The sequence below is a fragment of the Gymnoscopelus microlampas genome (assembly GCF_963454915.1).
Source record: "Gymnoscopelus microlampas genome assembly, chromosome: 11".
Taxonomy (NCBI): Eukaryota; Metazoa; Chordata; class Actinopteri; order Myctophiformes; family Myctophidae; genus Gymnoscopelus; species Gymnoscopelus microlampas.
Window position 1 is genome coordinate 20,171,744 of NC_139948.1, and position 25,747 is coordinate 20,197,490.

At 43.5% G+C, this 25,747-nt stretch overlaps 2 protein-coding genes across 2 annotated transcripts in view; one reads left to right on the top strand and one right to left on the bottom strand.

The window, feature by feature from the left end:
- Window positions 1–25,747, top strand: part of lgals2a (lectin, galactoside-binding, soluble, 2a) — a 170,250-nt gene that overhangs the window by 33,457 nt on the left and 111,046 nt on the right. The window lies entirely within an intron of this gene.
- Window positions 8,280–9,587, bottom strand: LOC311054652 (regulator of chromosome condensation-like; the record flags this gene model as incomplete). Its single annotated transcript, XM_084070656.1, has 1 exon — window positions 8,280–9,587. The coding sequence occupies one exon, from the start codon at window positions 9,585–9,587 to the stop codon at window positions 8,280–8,282; it is 1,308 nt and encodes a 435-aa protein (XP_083926782.1).

Below are 25,747 nucleotides of genomic sequence, written 5' to 3' on the forward strand. Positions count from 1 at the left end.
CACACACACACACACACACACACACACACACACACACACACACACACACACACACACATACGCACCATTAAAGTTTCAGTGAGGAATAACCTCTTAGGACCATGTAAATATTTAATTTGCTCTGTTTTCTATGTGCCAGACCTCCACTTTGTGCGTGCGTGCGTGCGTGCGTGCGTGCGTGCGTGCGTGCGTGCGTGCGTGCGTGCGTGCGTGCGACCGTGCGTGCGGGCGGGAGGGCGTGTGTGTGTGTTCCAATGCATGCATGCATTGGAACACACACCTTACCTAATTACAACACACTTTGCTAGTTTGGGATGGCTCAGGGTAGAAGACAGTGTTAAGCAAATAACAATATGGATTCTTATTTAAGAAACGTGGGAAAATTATCACTTTACTAATCTGCCACCAAAATATAGTGGACTGACAGGAAATGAGGAGAGAGATGGGGGGGTGACACGCAGCAAAGGTCGTCGGAGTCGGATTACCAGCCTAGATGCCCATACGGTTCAGCCAACCGTCCAGGGCCTGTTTGGGCACATGTTGACATCTACTCAGGCTTCTGTGAGCACCCCAGGCAGTTTGTATGTTGCTTACTTAATTCAGTATTTACCGTAGATAGATATTAATTGTATCAGACATGTCTATTTGGGTCTTATCAGCCTTTTCTTTTGGTGATTCAACGTCAATGTGCTGTCACGTGACCTGTCCAAGTCCTGGAAAAGACCCGCTGTGATTGGCCGAAAATGACACCCTGTGATTGGCCGGAAAAGACGCGCTGTGATTGGCCAGTTGTCACTTTGTCACCTTGTGTCAGATGAGGACCCAGAAGAAGAATACAAACGAAGGCAGATCAAGTGCACAAATATTTAACATATTGTTGTATTTTATTTGTGTTTTCATTTTGCATTGTATATCTGAGCTGATATTGATGTTAATCTGATTTAAGATACTTCCTTTTATACTTAGGGTTACCCTTTTAAACAATAACAAGTTTCAGTAAAAAAGATTATACTTATATATATATTGACCTATCAAACTGTGCTGCCATCAACCACCACAGGGTCCTCCTTCACCATGTCACCACTCAGAATCAACATCTCAGGTTTACAGGTGTAAAACAGTGGATGAAATTCGCTTTTGTTATTTCCATAAAAGAGAAATGGAAGAAGTACCACTGTAGTACTACTGCCCATCTTATCTCATTCCCGGACACACTAAACAACATCATTCCAGCACATCACATGCCGTGTAGATGGCCCAGAGCAGCCCAGGTACATTGTTATCTAGGGCAACATCTGGGGCATCACAAAGTTTCTGGTCTGCAACTGGTTCATTGACCAGACCGCCCTCCCCCCACTCCATCCGAATGAGCAGATCTTTCTGCCTGTGAAGTCTATGAGAACAATCCGCATGCACAGATACCACTACTGCAGGCTATGGAGATGCATGTGGTGATATATAGCTGCTGAGGCATTTCAGGGTTGCCTTCACAATTCTAGGAGACACTTCCCCCGCTGCTTGGCCAGAGAGAATATTGCCTGTGATGATGATGAGGTCCTGTGGGCAGACAGGAACAGACTTTTCTTTTCTTTTCTTTTCTTTTCTTTTCTTTTCTTTTCTTTTCTTTTCTTTTCTTTTCTTTTCTTTTCTTTTCTTTTCTTTTCTTTTCGATGCAGGCATGACATTTCCTCCCATTGTTATTTAGACAATGCACAATGTATCTTCGGTCAAACTCCTACATCCCTCCAAACTTTCCCTTTTTAGTTGACTGTCCAGCCATTATTAAAGACTGGATGTCAAAAAATGTTTGAGAACAAAAATGCATTTGTTCTCAAATGTATGGGCTGGCAAGACCACGGATGACCCTGCCCAACTCAGTGTAAATGTGTGTGCATGTGTGCACGCATGCCGGATCTTATGTCCAAGTTATACTGTGCTACTGCATCTGTACAGTATCTGGGCTGTCCTATTTCTTCTGTTACACTCACAGAGTCACATTCTTGGCATGAATGCTGGGTACACACATCTAGATGTGGACACGCACGCACACACACACACACACACACATTAAAATCCACAAATGATATTACAATGACTCTGGGGGAACTGTCGATATGAGGCAGCATTTTTTTGAAAGTTTGAAAGTCATACTGGCCAATGTTGTCTCGTCTGTCTCTTGTCTTTACCTGTCTCTCTCCATCTAACCATCCACTCATCACTCATCAGCCTTTTATTATTCACTTATACTCTGTCAAGTTAAGCAACCTCGCCCAAAATCCTCCTTTCTCCTCTTCTGCATGTCCAACTCTTCATCCGTGCTCTTTTCCCCGTGTCTTCGATCCCCCCCTTCATCTATCTTTCTTGAGAGACAATTTCCTGCCTGAGTGCCTTTTCTAAAAGTCGAGCATGCGAGAGAACGAGCCAGCGGTTGGTGGAAGAAAAAAAAGAAGCAAAAAGCTTTACTTGGGGTGTGCTGGTAGATGACCAGATAGTGTCAACCACATAATCACAAAAACATATGTGTGCATGTCATTCCCTCTCTCTTATCTGCCCTCTCTTTAGTATCTCTAATGTCTTATGTAAATGATAAAGAAAAAAAATGAGCCCCAAAAAAATCTCAGTAGACTACCCAAACACATCAAGTTAGCTTGCTGTTCATTCAAAAAGGTTTCTAGTCCATAGTACAGTAGGAGTAGTAGTGCTGTAGTAGTAGTAGTAGTAGTAGTAGTAGTAGTAGTAGTAGTAGTAGTACTACTACTACACTACATACAGTTGAGTAGAATATAGCTTTATGAATTTAGTTCAACAGTGCGATGACTTATCTTCTGTTGCAGTAGCTTGATGGTCAATTCATTACTGCATTAATACTTTTTGAATAGTAATTGTATAGTCTATTTTAACTCATAGTAGGACTTGTTTTATTCATTGTCGTTTGAAAAGCACTTTGCAACAGTTATTTGGAAATGCTATAATATTCATTTTAGTGGGATGCAAAATTGAGAAGTTTTTCAAATCTTCATAAACATTAATCAAAATAATAGTTATTAATTTCTATAAAATCTTAATGTATGGGATGGATTACAAATGGATGGCGTTCAAAGCACAGTGGGTGCAAATTGCAGACCAAAATGCAAAACAGGACACTCAAACTCGGAACGGCAACAATGGGAGAAGACATTGACAAGTGAAAGGTAAGAGAGAACGGATGTAGTGAAGTGAGAGAGATAAGAAGGGCCGCTCTGGGTGCATTATTTACTAGGTCATAATTCAACCTCAGCGACTCAACAGTGTACTGACATCGATGATGAGTGGTCGCTGTAGTGAACACAGACCTAAAATATGTGTGTATGAGTGTGCGTGCGTGTGTGTGTTTTATGCTTAACATTGTCCCTTACCCAAACCTCAGTGCTTTTTTCGAACACTTGTGGTGGAATATTTGCAATCTTCCCCTTAGTAAACCCTGTTGGCCCTTTTGGCTCTATTAGCTCACCAAGTTCTCAGTGTGACACCTTTGAATCTATTTGAGGCTCAATCTACCCCGGGAAGTTATCTTTCCATACATTCTTCCTCTTAGAGGTTTAAGCCAGTTGTACTGCATGGCTGGATTCCACCTGCCAGCGGTACCTCTTTTCTTACTTTTACCCTGGACTGGTTCTTTGCCTCTTGGCTAAGGGAACTAGTATCACCATTTTCTGACTCGTCAGCTTTTGATCCTGTCTGCCTAAGGTAAAGCTGAATCTTAACTTATTTTTCTAGGTTCTGTGCGGTGTTATTGAACAAGACGTCTTCAGTCCTTATCGGATGTCCTTACAAGTGAAGGCTCAGTTCTGCCCTAGGGTTTGCCCTCTGCTCACCAAATTTAGAACGAGGCAACGAGAACGGTTAGGTTTCGACATCTGCAGTTGATGGGGTCTTGGCTGCAATTTAGCACAATAACACAATGAACACAACCTTGAGTTGCTGTATACTGCAGATATCTTTCTATTATCTTGTCTTGGTGAGGTCTATACTCATCTAGCTCTGAACTGTAATTTGTAAAGTAACCATCATTCTCTGTAACAGGGAGTTGTGTTTTCCCTGTGTAAAATCATGCCAGGGGGAGTTAATCTGCCTCCTGCTCTATCATCCACTCTTCAAGAGCAAAAGTGCTCATGCCCTGCTGATTTGGTTTCGAGAGAAGTCTGTCCTACTGTATGTGGTCAGGTTCCTCTACTTCACCAATGTAGTGCCTTAAGGCTTAGGCCCTTCTACTCCTGCATGGGGTTATTATCTCTGCTTGGCAACATGCAACATGCAGCATTTCTATGGATCACACTCAAAAATACACCTCATGAGTGGTTTGCTTTTTAGAGACATATAAGATTGTTCAATATACAGGTGTTATAGAGTCTATGGCTCTGCGATATGGACCCAATCAAATCACGAATATTGTGGAACAAATACCTCGATATCGATACTGCGACGATAATATCTTATTGTGATGATAATATATAATATTGTGACGCTTATATCATTTTTTGTAACCAGTCCACAAGTTCACATCACGACACATTGTGAGGTTGTGGATCAGCAATTACTTGCTATTTTAGTAAGCATAAAATAAGGCCATAATTTATGCCATTTTACAATAATATTATATCCAAAATCCCAGACAATATCTACTAGTCTCAATATTGATGTAATATTGATACATTTCCCAGCCCTTTCCAGATGCATACAGAATACGTAGAGAGCACAGACACAAGACAGAACCGACGCAGCAGTCCAGAACACACCAGCCAGCACGTGTAACATGGTTTCCCACGTCGGGAATGGGAAACCACAGCAGTGGTTCTCAAAACTTTTATTATTTCAAGGGCCCTTCGTTTGGTGATAGGCCACAGACTCCCCATAACTCTGAGAGTGTACAAATGGTTCCATTACAGACACACAGGTGTGACCTTACGTAGACAATTTCATTAAAGGGTCTACACCATGAATTTTAACTTTTTCTTCATTTTTGTGTGTTTTTGGTCTCCCCCACCTCTCTTCTGTTCCAACAAATACCCGACTTCGAGCATGCAGGCTTTCATAGGCTATCTGTGGTTTTCATGTAAATTGATCTGAAAACAGTCCGTCAGATTTGTTCCCCCACCCTACGTCACGTCTGGGAACAATTCCTCCTCTATAAATTTTTTCTTATTTTTTTTTTTTACTTTTTCCACACAGAACCAGGACATGACATGCATACAAACTGGCTCAATAGCGCCCCGTGCCAAACAGGACAATGTGGTATTGCAGGTGAAAGTGCTTTATAAGCCAGAGAGAAGTTAGTTGGAATGAGTATATCTGAGGCTTGATTTAGGCTCAAACCTTTTGAAAAACGTTTGAGGGACATAAACAATATGAAATTAAATATTATTATTATTTTTTAAATTCATGGTGTAGCTCCTTTAATTTGTATCATCCCCTAATGAATCTCTAAACATGTTGATGTTTGTGCAGCTATGAGGCTTTTGCACCAATCATACAGTATGTGTAACCCACCGCCCCCTGGAGCATGTTGTCCATGTTGTAAAGAGTGAGCAGCAACAGGCAACCTGACCCTGCACCACAGGTCCGCGGGGAGCCGAGCATCAGTGGTGCAGCTGAGGTCTTGCGGCTTCAACCATTGACACGTCTATTGGATTGAAGGCACAGCGAACCCAGTCAGCCTGCCGACTGTCAGTGTCAATTACTGTGATTTATTTATTTATTTTTTAAAGGAAAACAAGGAAAATTTTCACGCTTCATTTTGCCCAGTTGAATCGTTATCAGTGCTCATGGCTCATGGTGGACACAATTAAAACAATCACGATGACACGCCCTCAAGAGGTTTAGAGCAAAAAGTCTGTACAAAGGGTGTTACCCCACCAAGTGCTTCTTTGACAAACACTGTATTGTATAGGAGTCCTGGGAATTTAGATGTCATGAATAGAATATGAGTCATTGATTGATTGGTTGTACATTGTTTTAACCACATAACTATAGCACCTCTATAGGCTACTGCAAGCATTTGGAGTTGCGACGCTTTGTCAGCTTGTAGATCGGTGTGAAAAAAGGAGCTGACATAGTATAGAGCCCTGGGGGACCCCGGTCAATGAAGTAGGTCATATAAGGTTAAAAACAACAACGATGGTGCAGTCCCAAAGTGGTGCGCTGTCAGATGAAACAGTCGCGGTTGACCTATTCTACAGTATGTGTCACACAGTAATAGGCTCACGTGTCACATACTGTATGTTAGTGAGAAGATGTGCTCTGGGCTGAGGTTAATATAGCCTACTGTCCTTATGGGAGTCCAGTAAAGCCTGGGAGAAGTTCTCGGCGAAAGACGCCATAACACATCTGTTATGCTGTATGTGTGCGCTGTCTTGCATATTTATCTATGCATAATCTGCTTAATAGACTATTTCATATAGATAGATAGACAGATTTGTTTCTAAAACCCTCCTTTTTTAAAATTGTTTTTATGCAAATGTTTTTTATTCTGTACTGTAGCACTTTGAGATTTGTTTCAAATGTAAAGTGCAATATAAATAACGTGTATTATTATAGATAGATTGGAGAGAGGGAGAGAGAACTTGGCATAGTTTGTGGGTCGCATCCGCGGGCCACGACACGGTGAGCTTGCATACGTAGCTATTTACGGCGCACAACACCAGGGTACGGCGAAGTAAAAATGCAGGCTTAATGGCTGAGCCCTAGGGAGAGACTGAAGGAGAAAGAGATGGTGGGGGGGTGGGGTGGGGGGAGATTAGAGCGAGGGGGAAAGGAAAACGTTGCAGCTGTCACATTCTCTCATATGAGACCAGTCCCCCGAGAAAAGACACTCTTAAGGATGAAAGAGGCATGCCTTGCTCTTTTCTTCACTCTCCCTACCTCTCTGTCTCTTTTCTTTAACTTAATAGCTTCTTTTCTCAATTGCGCTACACACACACACACACACACACACACACACACACACACACAGTGTGCAAGAAACTGCACTTATTAGTCCAGCGGTTTGCAAAATATTTGACTGTAAATGTTTAGCCAATAATGCTCATCTTTTTAATTGCATCTTCGTTATCTTTTTTTTTTTTTTTTTTAAGATACAAAATCACACATACTTCCTATATCCATATCATAACTAGACCACTTAGGAACGAAGCAAGTTGGGAATGCATGCCCCACCGGTTATACAATACCCGTAGCACCTGTTGTCAGAGTACCCGTTGTACCCATCTGTCTTTCTGTGTCCCTTGTATGCCCATATATGGACATGTTAGTCAGATCAGCGGTTTTGGACAACCGGATCTCCATAAACTCTCCGGTGCCATCGGCAACGTGCGTGCCAATTTTGAAGTCATCGTTTGGGCGCTTCTCGAGATGCGTGAACTACGGACACACGGTACATGCCCAGACGAGTGGACAGATTTTGCACATTTATAGTGTGATTATGGGGTGTAAAACAATAACATTAAAAAGAAAAGAATCACACCCAGTGTGAAGTGGGCGGTGTGGTCACAGTGGTCATCACAGTGATGGAAGTGATTCACTTAAAAAAAACATAAAAGTGTTTTTTTAAAGTGCATAGTCCTATTTATAGGGCTATGCACATGTGTCATGTGTTTCTAGCCAATCGCAGTCCTGAATAGAGTCATGGTGGCCAATCACGGTGCAGGGTTGGGGGGGTGCAATTTGGATCGATGTCCAAACCTCACATATAGGGGCGGTTGCACCACCCAAAAAGGAAATAGATCTCATTTGTCATGAGACAGAAAACATCCAGAGTATTATTGCCAGACCCGCAGGGGGTCGGCCTACAGGAGGCTTTGTCGGTCGGTCTGTCCCTCTTTTCCTCTGCACACACGTCATGCAAAGTCCGGCCATTCAGATTTCAACCACTAGGGGTCTGGCAGTACCAGGTCTCCTGGTTCCCTTGTTTTTTTGTTTTAATTGATGGCTCAATTGATTTCTTTTTACAAGAGTTCTCATAAAATCGGGGCCTAAAAACAACACCCACTATCCACCTGTCAACCTTGTATCTGCATGTTCTCTCAACAGCACACACCTGGCTCAGCACAGGACGTCAAATGTGGCTTATCCACCACCCCCAGTACCCAGACTGCATTCCAATCCACTATGCATTCACTGCGGAGTGACAAGGGCTGAGAGCATACATGTTATTGTGGATAGTAGATTGGAATGCAGCCCCATGCAGTCCCCCTCTTGTCAGTTACGGTAGGTAGGTCAACATCATTCTCTGGTGGAGGATGACTTTATCCCCTCTGTTTGGTTTTGACCAGAAGAACTGTATGCTGCCCTCCGCCGGATGCCGCTAGCACTGTGCAGTTCTCCAGCTGTTTGCCTGATATCTTCACAGGGCTAAACTCGTCATTTTCCTCCCCTGTGCCAAGCTGGAGGTTGGTGCCCATGCCCCAAGCATACACGGACCCTTGTCGAGTGACGGCAAAGCTGACGCGGGACCCACAACTCACTCCGCTGGCCAACTCCATCCCGGGCACAGGTGAGGGCTCGCTCTTCTGTGCAGCGCCCTGGCCCAGCCCCAGACGACCGTAATGTTCACTGCCCAGGCTGTATACCTGCCCTTCACTGTCTAGGCAGAGTGCGTGCTCCTCTCCTCCAGAGAACTCCACCCAAGCTGTGGTAGAGTTGCCGAAGCAGGCCGGTTTCACTGGAGAATAACATGTGCCTTTAGTCCCAAGCTGATGGTAGTTGGACAGACCAAACCCATACACAAAGCCATCTTTTGATACAGCAAAGGTGAAGGTTTCCCCACAGAAGGCATCTATGAAGTGAACCTTGCCTTTAAACAGCACCAGCTGGGGAATCAGTAGCAGGTCAAGGCCCCGCCTGCCTCCTCTGTCAGCAAACATATCTTTCACCCTTCCCAGCTGCCCCTTCTCTCCACATCCTGCAGTGTAGAGGTTCCCCCCTTGTGTTAACATTACAAGGTGGTCATTACCTGATGCGACTTTAACGACAGGCTCTTTCAACGGGACTTTGACTGGAACGTTGCACTTTTCCTTGGAATGCAAAATACCCATAAGGCCATTGCTATCTCTAAATGAGCCCCAGAGGTACACTATTCCATCATCTGTGAGAGCCGCTGTGTGGCAGTTCCCCGCAGAAACCTGAACCACCCTCTCTTCCAGGACCACCTTCCCGGGACAATTCTCCGGCGCCAAGTCTGACGTCTCCCGACCCAAGGCACCCTCGTCGTTACAGCCAAACGTGTAGATACTTCCAGCACCACTGAGGCACACCGTGTGCACTCCTCCGGCTGCCACTTGCACGATTCCTTCTGGCAGGGGGACAAGGGCCGGCTTCTTCCGCTGCATGACGTTGTCTCCTAGACCCAGCTGTCCAAAGATGCCCTGGCCCAGCACCAGAACCTGACCTATCTGCTTCCCGTGACTCCTGTGGTGAACTTTCACTTTTTCCTCGTGACCTGTATGCGTCCCATGACTCTTGTTGTGACCTTTCCCTTTTCCCTCATGATATGGTGAGTGCCTCTTCCTGTGAGTCTTGCTCAGCACCTTCCCTGAATTATTTTCTGCAGCCATGTGAGCAAAATAAATGTAATGAAAGAATGATTGGAGCGATTACTGTCTTTGTTCCCGGATTATGTCATAGTTATGGTAATGCCTGATGTCACGGCGCTGATGTCAGAGAGTTGGCCGGAGTATGCCCAAATATATACCATATGTAAAGTGTTTAGTTTTTAGCGGTGCCAACCGCTCTATATCTGACTTTGTCCGTGTGTCCGTGTGTCTGTCCGTGTGTCTGTCCGGGTGTCCGGACACCCGGACATTCTTATTGGCTGGGCTATAAACAAATATTGATGACAACATCAATACGGGGCTCAGCAAAGGCACCGCTTCCTTCACACAGGGTGTGATTTTTTTTAGCTCCTACCACCTTTTTTGCCTTGTATTTCTATGGTAAAGACACTCTTCCAGCGCCACACAACATGTTTCAATGCTCTTGGCAGGCATCCAGCATTTTTAGGGGGAGTGCACTGGGTGCCTCCATTTTTGGAGAGAAGCGCCGCGTTTAACAGTTAGATCCGTCTTCACCATCCAGCTGAGATATGCTTTCTAGTTTTACTTGTTTCTTACTGTCCTTTATTATTTATTTTACTCCTGCTTCTCTCTACACTAATTATCTCCCTTCGTATTTGTAGAGAGTGTTAATTACACCCCAGAGGATCAGCATCTCTTTTTCTGCCACTGTGTCTCTCCCCTCATCCTTTCATCATCTCGGCTCTCCTCATTCCCTTTCCTTTGTTCCTCTGTTCGCCCCATTCCCCTCATCCTCTTTTTCCTCCTCCTTGTCTTCACCCTGCTCCTATTGTATGCTCATAGCAGCAACACGTCCTTGGCGTGTCTTCATCCTTCTCCCCTTGTGACATCCATTTAGCATCCATTGTCTTTGTAGCGTTCTCTCCAGCTCTCTCTCTCTCTCTCTCTCTCTCTCTCTCTCTCTCTCTCTCTCTGTTGCATTTTTCATTCTTCTCCTGTGTGAGTTATTTCACCCCTCTGCTCTTACACCTGATCAACTCATTGAACTGTCTTCCATTTCTTCACTCACTCACTCACTCACTCACTCACTCACTCACTCACTCACTCACTCACTCACTCACTCACTCACTCACTCACTCACCTCTCTTATTCATTGCTCCCGTTTTATCAATTCACTATGACACACAACAACCGCCTGCTGCAGTGTCTTTGTGAATACCAGAGCATGCACACACACACACACACACACACACACACACACACACACACACACACACACACACACACACACACACACACACACACACACACACACACACACACACACTTAAAACACATCCTATCTCCATAGTAATGTTGCATGCTGTGCGGAATATGAAATATGCTGCATGCGTGCATGCGATTAATGACTAATGTGTAAGCGTACACAATGTACTGTACTATGCTGAAGAGCAGATCTGCTGTGAAATGCCAGCGAGAGAGAAATTGAGGGAATACATTTTCAAGAACATCACTGATGACTTATGCATTTGATGACAAATACACGCAAACACACTGCTACGAGTATGCAAAAGACAACAGCAAATATGCTGGGAGAGATAAATAAATGAAAGGTGTTGTGTAAAGGATATATATTCACAGGCCTTCTTAACTGTAAAATAGCAAAAATGCATGTATGTTATATACTGTACAACCAGGGGTCTTCAACAGGGGGTCCGTCAGAGATACTGCAGGGGGGCCGCCAAATCTTTGTGTGATAGGGACTTTATTTTTTCATTTTTTACATGAACCACTTGAACGCTCACATCCCTATTCTGGGGGGAACATTAGCAGAAAATAGCAGATCTACAAGCTCACAACGTGCCTCGACGCGTTATTTTCTGCAAAGAGGTTTGTTGTACAGGGAAAAAAGAGCAGACCAAGTACCGAACCAAAGGTCAAGTTTACAAAGAATTGACGGTTTAAGTGGTTAAATGTCAGAAAACACACATTTACAGTAACATGAATCCAATATGTAGTGGGGGGTCCCTGCTTCATCTCTCTCAGCTAATAGGGGTCCTTGAAAAACGTTGAAGACCCCTGCTGTACACTATAGGACATCCTTGCTGTGAAGTCGAACACACTCGACAGTCGACACACAACAAATCACACCCCCATGCTCCAGGCCATCCTCCTTTCAGATTATCTGTCATGGTTTGCTGAGAGCGGGTGAAATAGAACTCCCAGTGCTCTCCATAGTTGATCCTTGTTTAAAACCTCATTAGTGGAGAGACCTGCTCGGGTCCCTGGTAGGCTTAACGTCTAACGACGTGAATGGGAACCCTTGACTGACATTATGGAACAATGCCTCCACTGTGGCTCAGGTGTTGTTCCTTTGTTTTTATTTGCATTTGTTTGATGTGTAATCCCAAAGCTGACTAACTAATCTCTGAGACGTGTACAACCAAGCGCGTGGCCCCTTTACGGTCCATTCGCCCAGAAAGCACAAACGCAACCTGATGTCTTAATGAGGTCACACTCGCCATCTCTGTGTCTTCCTGCACCACAATTATTTTCTGTGCAAAAGAAAAGAGAAAAAAATCGAATTCATTCTTTCATAGCTCATGATTCATTTGGCTTTAATTAGTTGCTTGCTGTGCTCTTTCCACCCAGCTCCTGGCAAATCATCTATACTAAGATAACGCTGTGAGTGGCTTTTGATGTTGTTCAGTCACCTTACGTGCACAGACCTTTCTCCGCTGGTCTTTCAGATACAAATGGTCTGCACTGTGAGCCACGTGCCATGTCAGCAATGTGAGTGAAGACTATTGATATGCCACTAAACATGTGGGAAAATGCAGGTTTCTGTCTGTCCCCCCAGGTGGCTGCTAAATAATATAACTTGTCTGTTTCATTTTCCCTGCTGATTCCCTCACCTGCAGCTGTGAGGGAAAAAAGGAGAAAAGGTGGCGTAGTCAGCTACTTGTCCATTCAATTTGGTGTAGTGTTCATTTATTCATGCTTATTAATTAATGCTGTACGTGTGAGGGAGCGGGCCCAACTGTTTAGCAGGGCTCCCCTCCTCTTATTACATCTTGGCCATGGTCAACAGGACCAGGCTCGAGATCAGTGATAAATTGACAAAAATCATTTAATTAGGATGATGATGTCAGTCCACCACTTGGCTGCCAAAATGTATGGGTAGGGGGTGATTTAAAATACTAAGAATGGAAGGAACTGTTTTGGAGTCCCAAGAATTAACAGACGCAAAAAGTGGCTACTGTACACCATGACAAAACACTACACATAAAGGTCCCACAACATAAACCCATAACACAACTCAAATGAAATAATAACACAATAATAGAACTTCCTGTGCCCCGGTGGATACTGGGAAATACAATTGCCCCCCCCAACCACCTGGGAAGCAACACTATCAATGAGATGGGAGGGATATGACCAGGATATTGCATCACACAATCAAGATTGCATCACAAAATCAGTTTGTTGTATTCACGTGCTTGACAGAGAAGCTTGCAGCTTACAAAAAGAAACAGTAATGTTAACTCCATAGACACATACAACAGAAATAGTACCAAAAGTGTGGCACTGCATCTTTAAAGCGAATGGGAGAAGACAATCTTATTGGTGTAATCAATGTATATTATGCCCAAAATACATCCATGACTAATTCAGAGGCTTAATACCACCCCTTTGCGCCCAAAACCGAGCTTTGTGCCCAGATAATGCGCCATCTAAATAGCAAAATTGAGGCAGACACACACCCTATATATTTTTCAGCCTGCATTTAGACCATACGCCATACTGTAGATTGTCTAAATACGGGCCTCAGTGTTAATTTTTGAGTTACAGACCTGTAAGGGTCCATTTGATTCCTAACTATCAGTCATTTAACTGGGGACCCTCTTGAACCCCCTCAAGGACCCCTGGGGTACTCTGTCGGGATGCCACCCTGAGAACCACTAGATTACAGGGCTATCGTCATCATAGGACTGAGAATGGATCGTCTTTGTCATCTAAGGAGGTTGAGAATGGGACTTCAACTTTAACTGCGACAAATGCTATGACAGAGGGAGAGATTTCGATGTCTTGTATCACTCCCTTACATTGAGCAATAGACCATGCTTCCACCTCTCCCAAGGCAGGAAGAAATGTCACGCCTCATCTCCCGTTATCGATGTACTATATGCCTCATCCAGAACATAACCAACACTATACCTACAGCATAACTCACCCAGCAACCCACTCACTTTCACAAGAGCAAAAAGGATCCCATGAGTTGGGATGAAAGCAACTCCCAAGACTACACTGCAACAACTATTGAAATGTTTCAGTGCACTTTTTTATTGGAAGAAAACAAGTTTGACGTGTTTTGACATGCCTTTGTCATGTTTCTCTCGATGATGCCTCCCCCCTTATCTCCCAGAGTCGTACAATAATAACCACCATGCTTCCACTTCAAAGACCCGGAAACTCCAGTGAGGATGTTTGCTTGCAGTCCAAGGCTGTGTTTGACATGGCCTTCTCATAGACGTATTCTTGTTTCACAATAAATTAGTAAGACATTTTGAACGTAGTTGATGCACAACACAGCTGCCAAAGCTGAATTGAGAAGAGGACAGACCACTAATTGTGGCATTACGTCATCCATTGTTTTGGTTTTCAATGCAACATTTTTCTTCATTTATTTATTTATTTAAGTGCTACGTTTTATTCAAATTATACTTAAAAATGTATTGCATGCACAAGCATTGATTGAATGTTTAATACATTTGTTGTATTCTGTACACAAAAATATCATTTCACTATTGTTATGGAAGTATTTGTTATAGGTGGGTGATATAGGGCAAATACATCAGAGAGCCAGAGGCATAACCTGATGAAAATCCCAGTGACACCAATAATGTTCTTACTTAGTAGGCTATTGTTCTTTATGGGAAGTTTATAAAGATCACGTCAGATTAAAAACTACAGCAGATTAATGCATTAAAACCGGGAACGCATCTGTGTCATTTTAGATTTCTTTGGCTATTCAAAAATAGCAGATATACATAGCACCGAGTGCCGTGCTACAAGCTTGTAGATCTGCTATTTGTTTTTAATCTTGAACATTTTGTGCAAATCTTTGAATACATTTTTAACTCAAGTGTTTGTTTCTGGGGGTCCCTGGAACAAAATATTTTGAGATGGAGGGGTCTGCGGCCAAATACATATCGTTTTGGGTGGTCCTTGACATGAAAAAGTTTGAGAACGACTGATATATAAAGTTTTTTTCAAAAAACTGTTAGGATTTAGAAGACATTTGTAGAATTGTGTCCTCAGGTCTTACATGGTTTAAAAAACATACCAGGCTAGTAAGCAATGTGGCGGCAGTGGCTCAGGGGGTAGAGCGGCCGCTTGGGAACCGGAAGGTTCCCAGCTCAATCCCGGGCTCTCCCAGAGGGGTGCAATACGTTAGTCCGACAGCGCATTCCTAACCCTAACCGCACGCGGATGCCACATAGTCGGAGAAAAGGTCTGTCGGATTAACGCATGCCTCCCCTCCCAGAGTCAGTGTCGAGGTGTCCTCGAGCAAGACACTGAACCCCTAATTGCTCCCGATGAGCAGGTTGGTGCCTTGCATGGATTCCTCCACCGTCGGTGTGTGAATGGGTGAATGTAAAGCGCTTTGAATAAAGGCGCAAAATGAATGCACCATTTACCAATATATATGCAGCTAATTAAATGAATAATGGGTGTGTTAGATAAGCCCAGAGCCATGGGTGTGCCACTGGTCAAATTCTAAAACATTCACAGCACCTAAATTGAACGCACACATGTATTTGATTGGCTGTAGCTGTATGTGTATTGCTTACACATCACGGTGTACTATGAGGTCAGTCGTAAGCCTGTGCATACTACACCAGAACAGACGAAATGTGTTCGGTTCAGCTGGCTACAGACTACTGTGTGTATGTGTGTGTGTGTGCGTGCGTGCGTGCGTGCGTGCGTGCGTGCGTGCGTGCGTGCGTGTGGGCGGGCAGGTGTGTGAATGTGATGAGCTGTATATGCGTGTGCCTCTGTCTCTCCATCTCCAACACCTGTTAAGTTTCTTTGTGAACGAGCAAGGCAACATTCGGGTTTCCTGTGTGCCTGTGGAGAGGCGAACCAGAGAGGCAGAGCATGGCCCCACCGTGCCTGTTATCAGCTGCAGAAGAGGAGTACAGAGAGAGAGAGAGACGGCAGACAGAGGTGGAGACAGCGGGGGGATAGAGGTGAATGGAGAGATGAGCAAGAGATTGAGAAAAATGAGAGAGGACAGCACCGATGATTGGAGGGAGGGGTGGGGAGGGGGGTTGAGATAGCAAGAGGGTAGAAAAGAGAGAGAGGGGTGATTGTACAGGTGGACAAATTGCAAGGGAGAGAGAGTGGCATAGAATGAGAGCGAGAGACAAGTGTAACGAAATTGGCATCGTGGCGGTGGGAGGGACAAAGATGGGAGTAGTCGAAGGAGGGAGGGAGGGAGAGAGTAGGGTAAAGAGGATAGTGAGGAATCTTACGGAGTAGGAAGACAGTCATTAGATGGGTTGTAGTAGAGTTTATAGTGTCAAAGACAAGATGGTTCCAGATGATTCAAGATGATGTCACTCACTCATTCAGTAATCGTTAATCGCAGTGAAATGTTGTTGTGACATACTCCACAGACTAGCAATAGGCCTGACCTCGATTATACGAATAGTCGACTAATCAGTCGAGGGGAGCCTGAGTCGACTGAATTATTATTTCTATTTTTTTCATTATTCTTATATATATTAACTAATAGTTCTGAACCAGAAACACATGAAGGCGTCATATGATTCCTGTTCAAATCTGCTGCTGAGCCACTCAAACCCAAGACAAAAATAGCAAGACTTGCTATCTCCCGTTTACTTCCCATATCTGTGTGAAGTAGGACGCCTTTTTAGGATGCCGGAAGCAGGTTGGAGTCTATTAATTCCAATGGAAGAGTGAACGTGAACACAGCCTCTGAACCATTCTTTAGCCCAATGGTCACTGAACTAAATATTGGACCTGATGGTCACAAGCCACACAATATTCCAAAGAGGACAGGAAACGGGAAGCCTATGCCCATAGATATAGAAACCTAGATACCTCATTGGCCTCTGCAGTTCATTGGAGCGACCTGTATCGCAATACCTTTGTATTGCTCAGTCGCGTGCGTCGCAGAAGGGGGCGTTCGGTAGGCCTCTGATTGGCCTACCGAACGTCCCCTTCTGTGACGCACGCGACTGAGGGCGGAAGCTGGTGTGCTCCCGAGATACAGATGCCTCAGAGCTTCTGGAAACCCAGGACTACAGTCAAATATGGCCAATCTCACGCCTCGCCATTCGTACACAAATGGTCTCCTAAGTGGGTGTGGTCACCCCATGTGAACATCAGATCTAGAATGCCCTTACAGTGTCCTTGTGTGTGTCTATGTGTATGTGTTTGTCTTTGTGTCTGTGTCTTTGAGTGGGTGTGTGTGTGGTCGTAGGCATGGCTCCAGATTCCAGCTTGGCACACCTTTTTCCATTTCCCTCACCTGCCTGTCATCAGCTCATCAACCTCCACATTATATAAACCCTGGTCTTCGCTCACCATCAGACCGTTTCACAACCTCTTGTGTGTGGTAATGCTTTTTGCCAGCTACTTCTATAGTGACTATAGCCTACTCTCTGTGAATCCTAGTGCTACAGTTAGTGTTTTTGAAACCTTAGTTTTTTTTTTGCTCCTTGTGATTTTGACTCATTCTTTTCTCCTGTGCCTCAGTGACCATACTCACCTGCTCCATTACCTGCCTGCCTGCCTCCCTGCTTTGGTTGCCTGCCTGCCTCAGCCTGCTCACCACGTCCACTCCCAACCAACACCATCTACCTCCCATATTCCTTCTTTGTTTATAAATAAAGGATGGACTTTGACTTTGTTTGTGTTCTGCTTTTTGGTCCGCCAGTTTTGCAAATCGTGACGGCTAGATCTCACGAGGGTGTTGCTGACTAGTTTTTTTTTTTGCGTATTTGCTACAGTTACAGTATATACACAGAGCCTATAGAAAAGTGTAGTAAATTGGTTATCTCTTGGTAGAACTTCTGAGTTAGATGGTTATCCTTTCCTCTCCCTTTCCCATCATAAAATCAAATCAACACCCTGCCAGGTTTTTAAATGGACTGTGCAAGCATCTGAGAACATTAACAGTGTCTCAATAGCAAAGCCAGTTCCTCCAGAATGGCTATGTATATCCATTCATTTGAACGATAGTGGCCACTGCAAGCTGTTAAGTTACCAAACTAATTATTTTTACCCCATGCACCACAGGGTATAATGGAAAGTTATTGCACGTTGGCACACTGACCAGCCGTGTGCAAAGGCATATAATGGGAAGGCCCAGCGTGCCAACCGGTTATCATTATACCAATAACCCTGCAACAGCTCTGTGAGCAATGTCACTGTGTCCGGGTGAGTGTGTGAGCTCTTGTACTTTTATTGCTCTCACATTCTCAAGGAGTTATTAACCACTTAAGCCCTATACTTGCTGATCTACAAGCTCACAATGTGTTGCTACAGTATGTACCGCGTTGTGAGCTTATAGATCTGCTATTTTTGGACACTGCCTCACAAAAAAGCATAAATCAGGCTCTAGGTTAGTGTAATAGCAGTGGTAAGAGTTGGAATGAGAATCAGAATAACATTTTATATTATTGGGGGTTGATGAGTGAATGTATTTGATGAGTAATATACAAATGTGTTTTCTGTCTCTCGCCACCCTCTTTTCTCAACACACAAACCTCCCTAATTCACTTTGTCATGCAGGGAGTTTTGAAGCGGCAGGCCCTCATGTTGATATTACAATTTGTGCCCAGTCAGTCAAACTGCGATGGAGAACGACAAACCTTATGAAGCCATTTTAAGCCACATGGTCATTAATAATCCATATGGCCAAAGCTCACTTTAGTTTTTCTGATGCTTAAAATGCATAGCACACATGCATACTTTCATGTATAATAACTCTATGTAGAGCACTTACAAAGTGCTTTACATAAAACTGAAGAACTAAAATAAAACCAGCAACAGAACACTAACTAACAAAGTGCACTCCGCTCCTCCGCCAGGCCAGGTTGCCTACCAAGGGCACTGTCAGTCGTCAACCCGTTCTCAAGGTGTCACATTTTGTAGCCCTGTCGCTCTTTAAGGCTCTGTAGCCTTAAAACGTCCGAATTTGACATGACCCCTCGATGTTGTATGTTGACAAAACTATGCCTAACCCAAACCCTAACCTTAACCTCACAAGATACTATGCTAAACCTAACCTCACAGTAACAAAAAACAACCATTTGTTGTGACGTACTTTGGAGTAAAAAATTAAAAACACCCCCCACAGTGAGATTGAATAATGTCTGATTTATACTTATACTTAGAAAACATTTCAGAGCATGACACCCACAAGCAGAAAATAATAAAAAATATAGCTGCAAGCAGCGATAATACGGGGCCAGTGAATGGAGAGAGAGAGAGAGAGAGAGAGAGAGAGAGAGAGAGAGAGAGAGAGAGAGAGAGAGAGAGAGAGAGAGAGAGAGAGAGAGAGACATGGAAACAATAGATTGATGAGAGAGAGAGATGGAAACAGAATGGTTTGATTGGACATCTCAACCTATTGCCATTAACAGGATTCGAACTCTCAACCTTCAGACTAATAGGCTGCAACACTACCTATAGTGCTATAGCTTTGTCCAGGCTGATATTGTCTGTTGAAGATCATAAACTCTTGCCTTCTTTCATGAACCAAGCCCCTGTTTCACTAACACTAAGATCACTCGTTCACAAACCATATGCCAATGAAGAAATTGTACATCTCCTCAGAACCAAAACTAGTGAAAGTAGCCGATCTACAAGCTCACAAACCATGAAAAGTTGTGAGATTGTAGATCAGCTATTTTCAGAATGAAGTATGTCATACATTGAAAAAACGTACTCTCAAATAAGCATTTCAGGTTATCTTTACCATTTGAACATTTATTCATTGATACAGTCATGTTGTTTGCAATTCAACTTAAATTGAGTCTGCGTCAAGTGAGGCTTGAACTGGCGACCTTGCGATTGTGAGGCATTCATTTAAGGGAGACGCCATTGGACCAACAGACAAGTAACTGTGAAAAAGGAGATCACACAGATGATACAGTTTCACGCAAATAGCTGAAAAATCCTGGGTTTAAGTGTTTTTCAAACTGCTCAAAATTGCGGACAATCTAAGGGCGGAGCTTACTGGTCAAAGCGATAGATGTGTTCCTCATGAGTCAAGGCACAAGTGTAAGCAAGTTTCACGGCTTTCGGCCAAACGAGGCATGACTTTTTCCTGTTTAAAGTTTGCATTTTCAAAAAATTGCTATAGCGCCCCCCTTTGGCCAATTGGAGTGAGATTGGTTTCAGTGATATTTGGAATGACTCTCTACATCACTGCAACGTTTCAAAGAAATGTGAGTCTTGCATGTATGTGTTAGGGGCAGATGAATAATTTTCATAAAACTGCAATAGTTAAAATCTATGGAATCCTGGGATTTTGGAGCAATCTGCACGAAACGTTTAACACTTGAACTTTGGACCTCTGCCGACAAAAAATAGGGAGCGGATTTTCCATAAGTGAAAAAATGCAGAAGTTAGGAGCCAATGACTGTTTTTCATATAATTCAAAATGGTGGGAGATCTAAAGGTCAGAGGTCAAAAGTCAGAGGGTGAAAGTTGTTCAGCATGAGGAGACGCATATGTGTATCCAAGTTTCATGGCTCTAGGTCAAACAGGGCATGAGTTGTACCTGGTCAAAGTTGGCATTTTCAATTGAATGCTATAGCGCCACCTTTGGACGAAAGATTGTGAGAATTATTTTTTGATTGTTTTTCATGACCATCTACCATATGGCCGAGTTTCGTAAAAAGCGACAGCGCGGTTCAGCCAGAACTGCGAAAAGTGGCAGAAGAAGAAGTGACAGAATACTGCCAATAACAAAACAGGTCCAGAGCTGAGCTCTGGCCCCGTAATGACTTGTCTTAGTTCTACTGGATCTCTTGTCCACTAGACCTCCCTAACATTTTCATCTTGTTCTTATTTGTTGACGAAATTGTCAGTGTATTTAGTCATAGTTTTTGTCAAAATGTATCTAGTTTTTATTTGGTTTTCATCAGTGAAAAAAGTCGACGATTGTTTTCCGTCATAGTTTTAGTTGACGCCACAAAAGTGCCTTTGTTTCAGTGAGTAGCTAAATGATATGATTTTTACTACAGTTTAGACATCAAATACCTGGCCAAACCCTGTGGACCAGAACGAATTAAAGGTAGGGTAAGTGAAATAATTTGGTATTTTTGTACTATATTCTGATTTGTTTAATAAAGCTGGAGAGACAGGGAGACTCCTTTTACTGAACAAACACTTATTAGCAATGCGTATTATCAGAATATAGAGCTATTTAACACTTATTTTAACAAAAGTAAATCACTTAACCCAGGTTACAATAAATAAATAAATAACTGTTAAGAAGTCCTCAAGTGACATTTAATTCATTGAGTCATATTCCCTCGCTACAATAAAAGGTACACGGAAAACCCCTCAGATAAATTCATCCAACCATTTCATTATATCAGCTTGATTGACAGTAAGCTGTGTCCAATGACAAGCACCGCGCCAGGGGTCTGTTGCATAAGTGTTCAGAGACAGAGACAGCAGGTGAAACAAATTCCTGTTAATCAGAGTGAGATCAGGGTGAAAACTTCAGCTAGAAAGCCAGAGAATAATGTCAGTTGTCTAAATTAAAACTCAGCATTAATGACTGTAACCTGTTGTGTGGAGTGGACCAACATCGAGTGATTTAGGCAGTACTGATGTGCTGATGCTGGTTTAATTTGCAAGCCTCGGAGAGTGACAAAGAGTGTTTTGATGCATTAGCTATACATGGCTAATGTTGTTCTAAGAGAGTGCGGCCTTCGTCAGGTGTACTCAGTACACCTGACGAAGGCCTCTTAATAAATGATTTTTTGTTTTCAAATAAAACCACTTACAGCACCTTTAACACTAATGAATCAACAATATGTACAGTCGACCTACATGGGATGGAGTAAGTACAAACACTATCTGCGGTTAAACCCATTAGCAGTAGATATTCTGAGAGCAGGTTTAAGCAGGCCTAATGTTATTGTGTACAGCCAGTAGTCCATTGGTAAAAGCACCAGAGTGGGTGAGCAGTCACTAAGCATTAATCCAGTGACGGGGAAGAACGCCCATGGTGCTTGTTATAAATTCTGATGGCCACCGGCAGTAAGGACTGCCCAAGAAGGGGTGTGTGTGGGGGGTCAGTGGGTAATTCGCTCCTGGTGTTCCTCTGTGCTGCTAGCTCCGTGAAGAGTGGGTGGGAGGGGTTCATGAAGGATGGCTTCAGCATTCTCCTCTTTCTTCCCTCTGCAAACTACCTCGTAACCTCCACATTATCCAGTTTACTTCACACTACAGAGCTAGCCTTCTTCACTACCTGTTCTTCCTGTGGAAGCTCAGGTCCTTCAATGTGTATCCTGTTGCACACATTGAAGGACCTGAGCTTCCACAGGAAGAACAGGTAGTGAAGAAGGCTAGCTCTGTAGGGGTGCAATACGTTAGTCCGACAGCGCATTCCTCCGACAGCGCAGTGCTCCGACATTAAACAGTAAACCCGAACCAAACCCGCACCCTAACCCTAACCGCACGCGGATGCCACATAGTCGGAGAAAAGGTCTGTCGGATTAACGCATGCCTCCCGTGCCGGATAGCTGAGTGGTTAGGGTGAGCCCACTCTCTGCGTATAAGCTCGCCTCTGATGCCTGACAGCGAGTCCCCAGTTTGACGGCTTGGCTGGGCAGACCATTTGACATTTATGTCAAAAATATCAACAAGAAAGAAGAAGAATTTACATTAAATACTGGATTTAGAAGAGGAAATGTGCTTGTTCGTTGTGGGAGGACAGTAGCAAATATAGACAGAGAACCTAGTAAATCTAGACCAGTGTAACAATGTATACACTTATGTATAGTAATAATGGTTAATAAATAAGCCCCAAGAAGTTTGACCAATTAAACCTTTAACCACTTTCCCTAAAGGCCTACTTTGTCCCCTAGGGTCTACTCTACTTGCTCTGCTCCTTTTTACCCTCTACTCCAAATCTCTTTGCCCAAAATAACCAATATATGATTTCATAACGTGTCAACCGCTTATACTGTAGATCGGCTACACACACATTATGTACGCACCACGCATACATGCGTGTGTGCGCACACATACACACGCACACACGCACACACACACACGCACGCACGCACGCACGCACGCACACACGCGCACACACACAAAGCTAGTATTGTTTATCAGCAGCCCCTGACAGAAAGCAACCAGTACTGTCTCTATCAGCAGATGCGTATCAGTGACAGCACATTCATTCTTATTATCAGTGATTACAGCTACAAGGGTGCTGTCTGTGTACTGTAGGAGATCTTTATCTGGCTAACTGCTAGGAGGCTACAGCAGTCCAACTACGGCAGGATACAGAAGGCGACAATGGCAGTGGTGATGTTGATGTCAGGAGGTGATAACAGGGATTAATGATGGCGAGGTGGATGGCGTGAGGTGATGGCGAAGCACGTTTGATGGAAGACGCACGCAGCATCTTTTACATTTTTCAAGGCTGTGCTCAACTCCATGTGCTACTGCAGTGATTCCCAACCTGTGGGCCGTGAAGATAAACAATAGCAAGTGTCCCCCAAATAATGCGAAATACTCATGTTTTACTGATAATTATGTAATTAATATAAAGAAATATACACGTAAAAAAAGTTTTTTCTTTCTTTAAAACATTGAAAAACGTGGTTTCCGATAAACAGGAACTTAAGTATACTACATTAGTTCCATTGATCCAAGCAGGAACACAATTGATTGATTGATCATTAAAATAAACGTGCTCTGAAAGTGCATGCGGCCCACCCAACCGATCACTTAAAAGGGCAGCCGTTAAGTGGTCGGGTGGGCCGCAAACACTTTCTAGATGTTTTCAAATGGGACCTGATCAAGAAAAGGTTAAGAACCAGTGTGCTACTGCACCTCCTTATTCTGCTTCTTAACTTTACAGCTGTGCACAGTCTGCACACATACAGTACACAAGTACACTCATGCACACACACACACATGCACACATTCAGAATGGTGCTGAGGCCATGTACATAATGATGTGCTCAGCTGGCTGGAAATGAGTTGCATGCATGCCGTAATTACTGTATTTTATTTAAAAAAAATGACAGTCACTGTTTTTATTTAATATTAGTAGCCATATTATTTTAGTTAGGTTGTTTTGTTATGCTTTTGCTGGCTTGTCAAATAATAGATGGAGTGTACAAACATTATTCATTATGCAATATTGTTATAACGTGGTGGATATTCTTCCAATGTCTGTGCATAAACGTGAGCTGCCCACAGCTTAATCTTGTTAGAATATTTAAGGAGTAGCCTATACATGTCGTAAATCTTGCTTAGGTACCTCGATATTGCTTTTGCTGTGCCATCTGCATGCAAATCAAATTCAGTTTATATATTCATTTGCATTCCATCTGAGTTGGCAGGGCACCATATTTACATTGCAGTGCATGCAAAGGTATTGTGGCCAGCTCTACAAGACAAATAGAATGGCAAATAATGAGATATGGAAATGAGGCTGCATCTTAAATTCTTAAGCAGGACTGACTGATCTCTCAGTAACATGGCTAACGCAACCCTTCCACTGTAAACATGGTCCATATGGTCCACGCGGGCATTGCAAAACATCTTCGACTTTCGGCTAATTCCCAAAAGCGGATGATCTGTTTCTATTTGTTTCTGTTCCCTGCGTCTTCCTTGGTCACCCCAGCCACATGCATGTCCTCTCTCAACGCATCCACGCTTGCTTGGAGAAGAGGAAGGCCAAATCCTGGTTAGAAAAAGAGAAGTAGGCAGCTATTTCTCAAAGTAACAGGTAGGGTTGTTTTGACCTGAGCAGCAGTTCAACAGTTAATTTCTCACCGCAAAGACGTTTGCACCATGAGTGATATAGCTCTCTCTGCAGTGAGCTCATATTGCCTGCAGCTCCAGGGTAGAGCCGATAAAACAGCTGGTGGGAGGAGTAACCAAGGTATATAAATACCCCGAAACCAGGGTATAATTGGTCACTGTGCAGTCGTTAGTGTGAGATCAAAAGCGCAGACAAACAAATAAAGCAGGAGCAAAACTCAGGTGTGCAAAGGCTATTGCGGCTATAAGTGCCTTTAGCAGGCTTCTAAGGATTTAATAATATGCAAATTCCCTCAAATAGTAAAAGTGTTTTAAAGCAGGTTAGGTAAACAATGTTTTTATAAGTTAGTGGATAGAGGTGCTGTAAAAGCAGTATAATGCAAGTGGGAAAAGGCACAGGCAGAGTCCAAAGATAGGCTACAGTTAAGTGTGTGTGCGTGCGTGCGTGCGTGCGTGCGTGCGTGTGTGGAGCCGATTTAATGCAGGTTGGTATACTATAGCCTCGTCAGCCTTACCATGGTCAGGGTAAGCTATCTTTTGCATAATGGGTGTCCTAGCTAAGTGATTAGTGAGCCCGCCTGGGAAGCCAGAGGCCCTGGTTAACCCAAGTTCGATTCCAGTCCAGGCTAGCAATGTGTTGATGTGTGTCCCTGGACCCTGAACAATAAAGACTCTTGACCCCTAATTGCTCCCCGAGCACCGCAGTTTACTGCTCTTAGTTATAGGATGGGTAAATGCAGCTGGCAAATATACAGTGACAAAAAAACGCCCCAAGGAGTGGGAACTATTCTATCTATTCTAATGCAAATGATACATGTTTTGGTCCTACAGTAAATGTCTCCTTGCAGGTCAGTGGTAAAGTTAGTGGTGGCCACAGCTTAACCCATTCAATTCGGGAACGCATTTGTGTATAACCACTTAAACCATTATTTTATACTTTTGGCTAAAGTGAAAGTCCCATGTTTCGAGCAAAGACGGACACTTAACCCCTCACTGCTCCCTCCCTGTGCTCAAGTATGCCACTTAGGCAGCAATCTGCTGGGTGATGCTGAAAACTGAATTTCTCCTGGATCAAATAGGTTGAATTATTATTTAATCCATTAAGACCGGGGAAGCATTTATGTCATTTTAGGATTACTTTG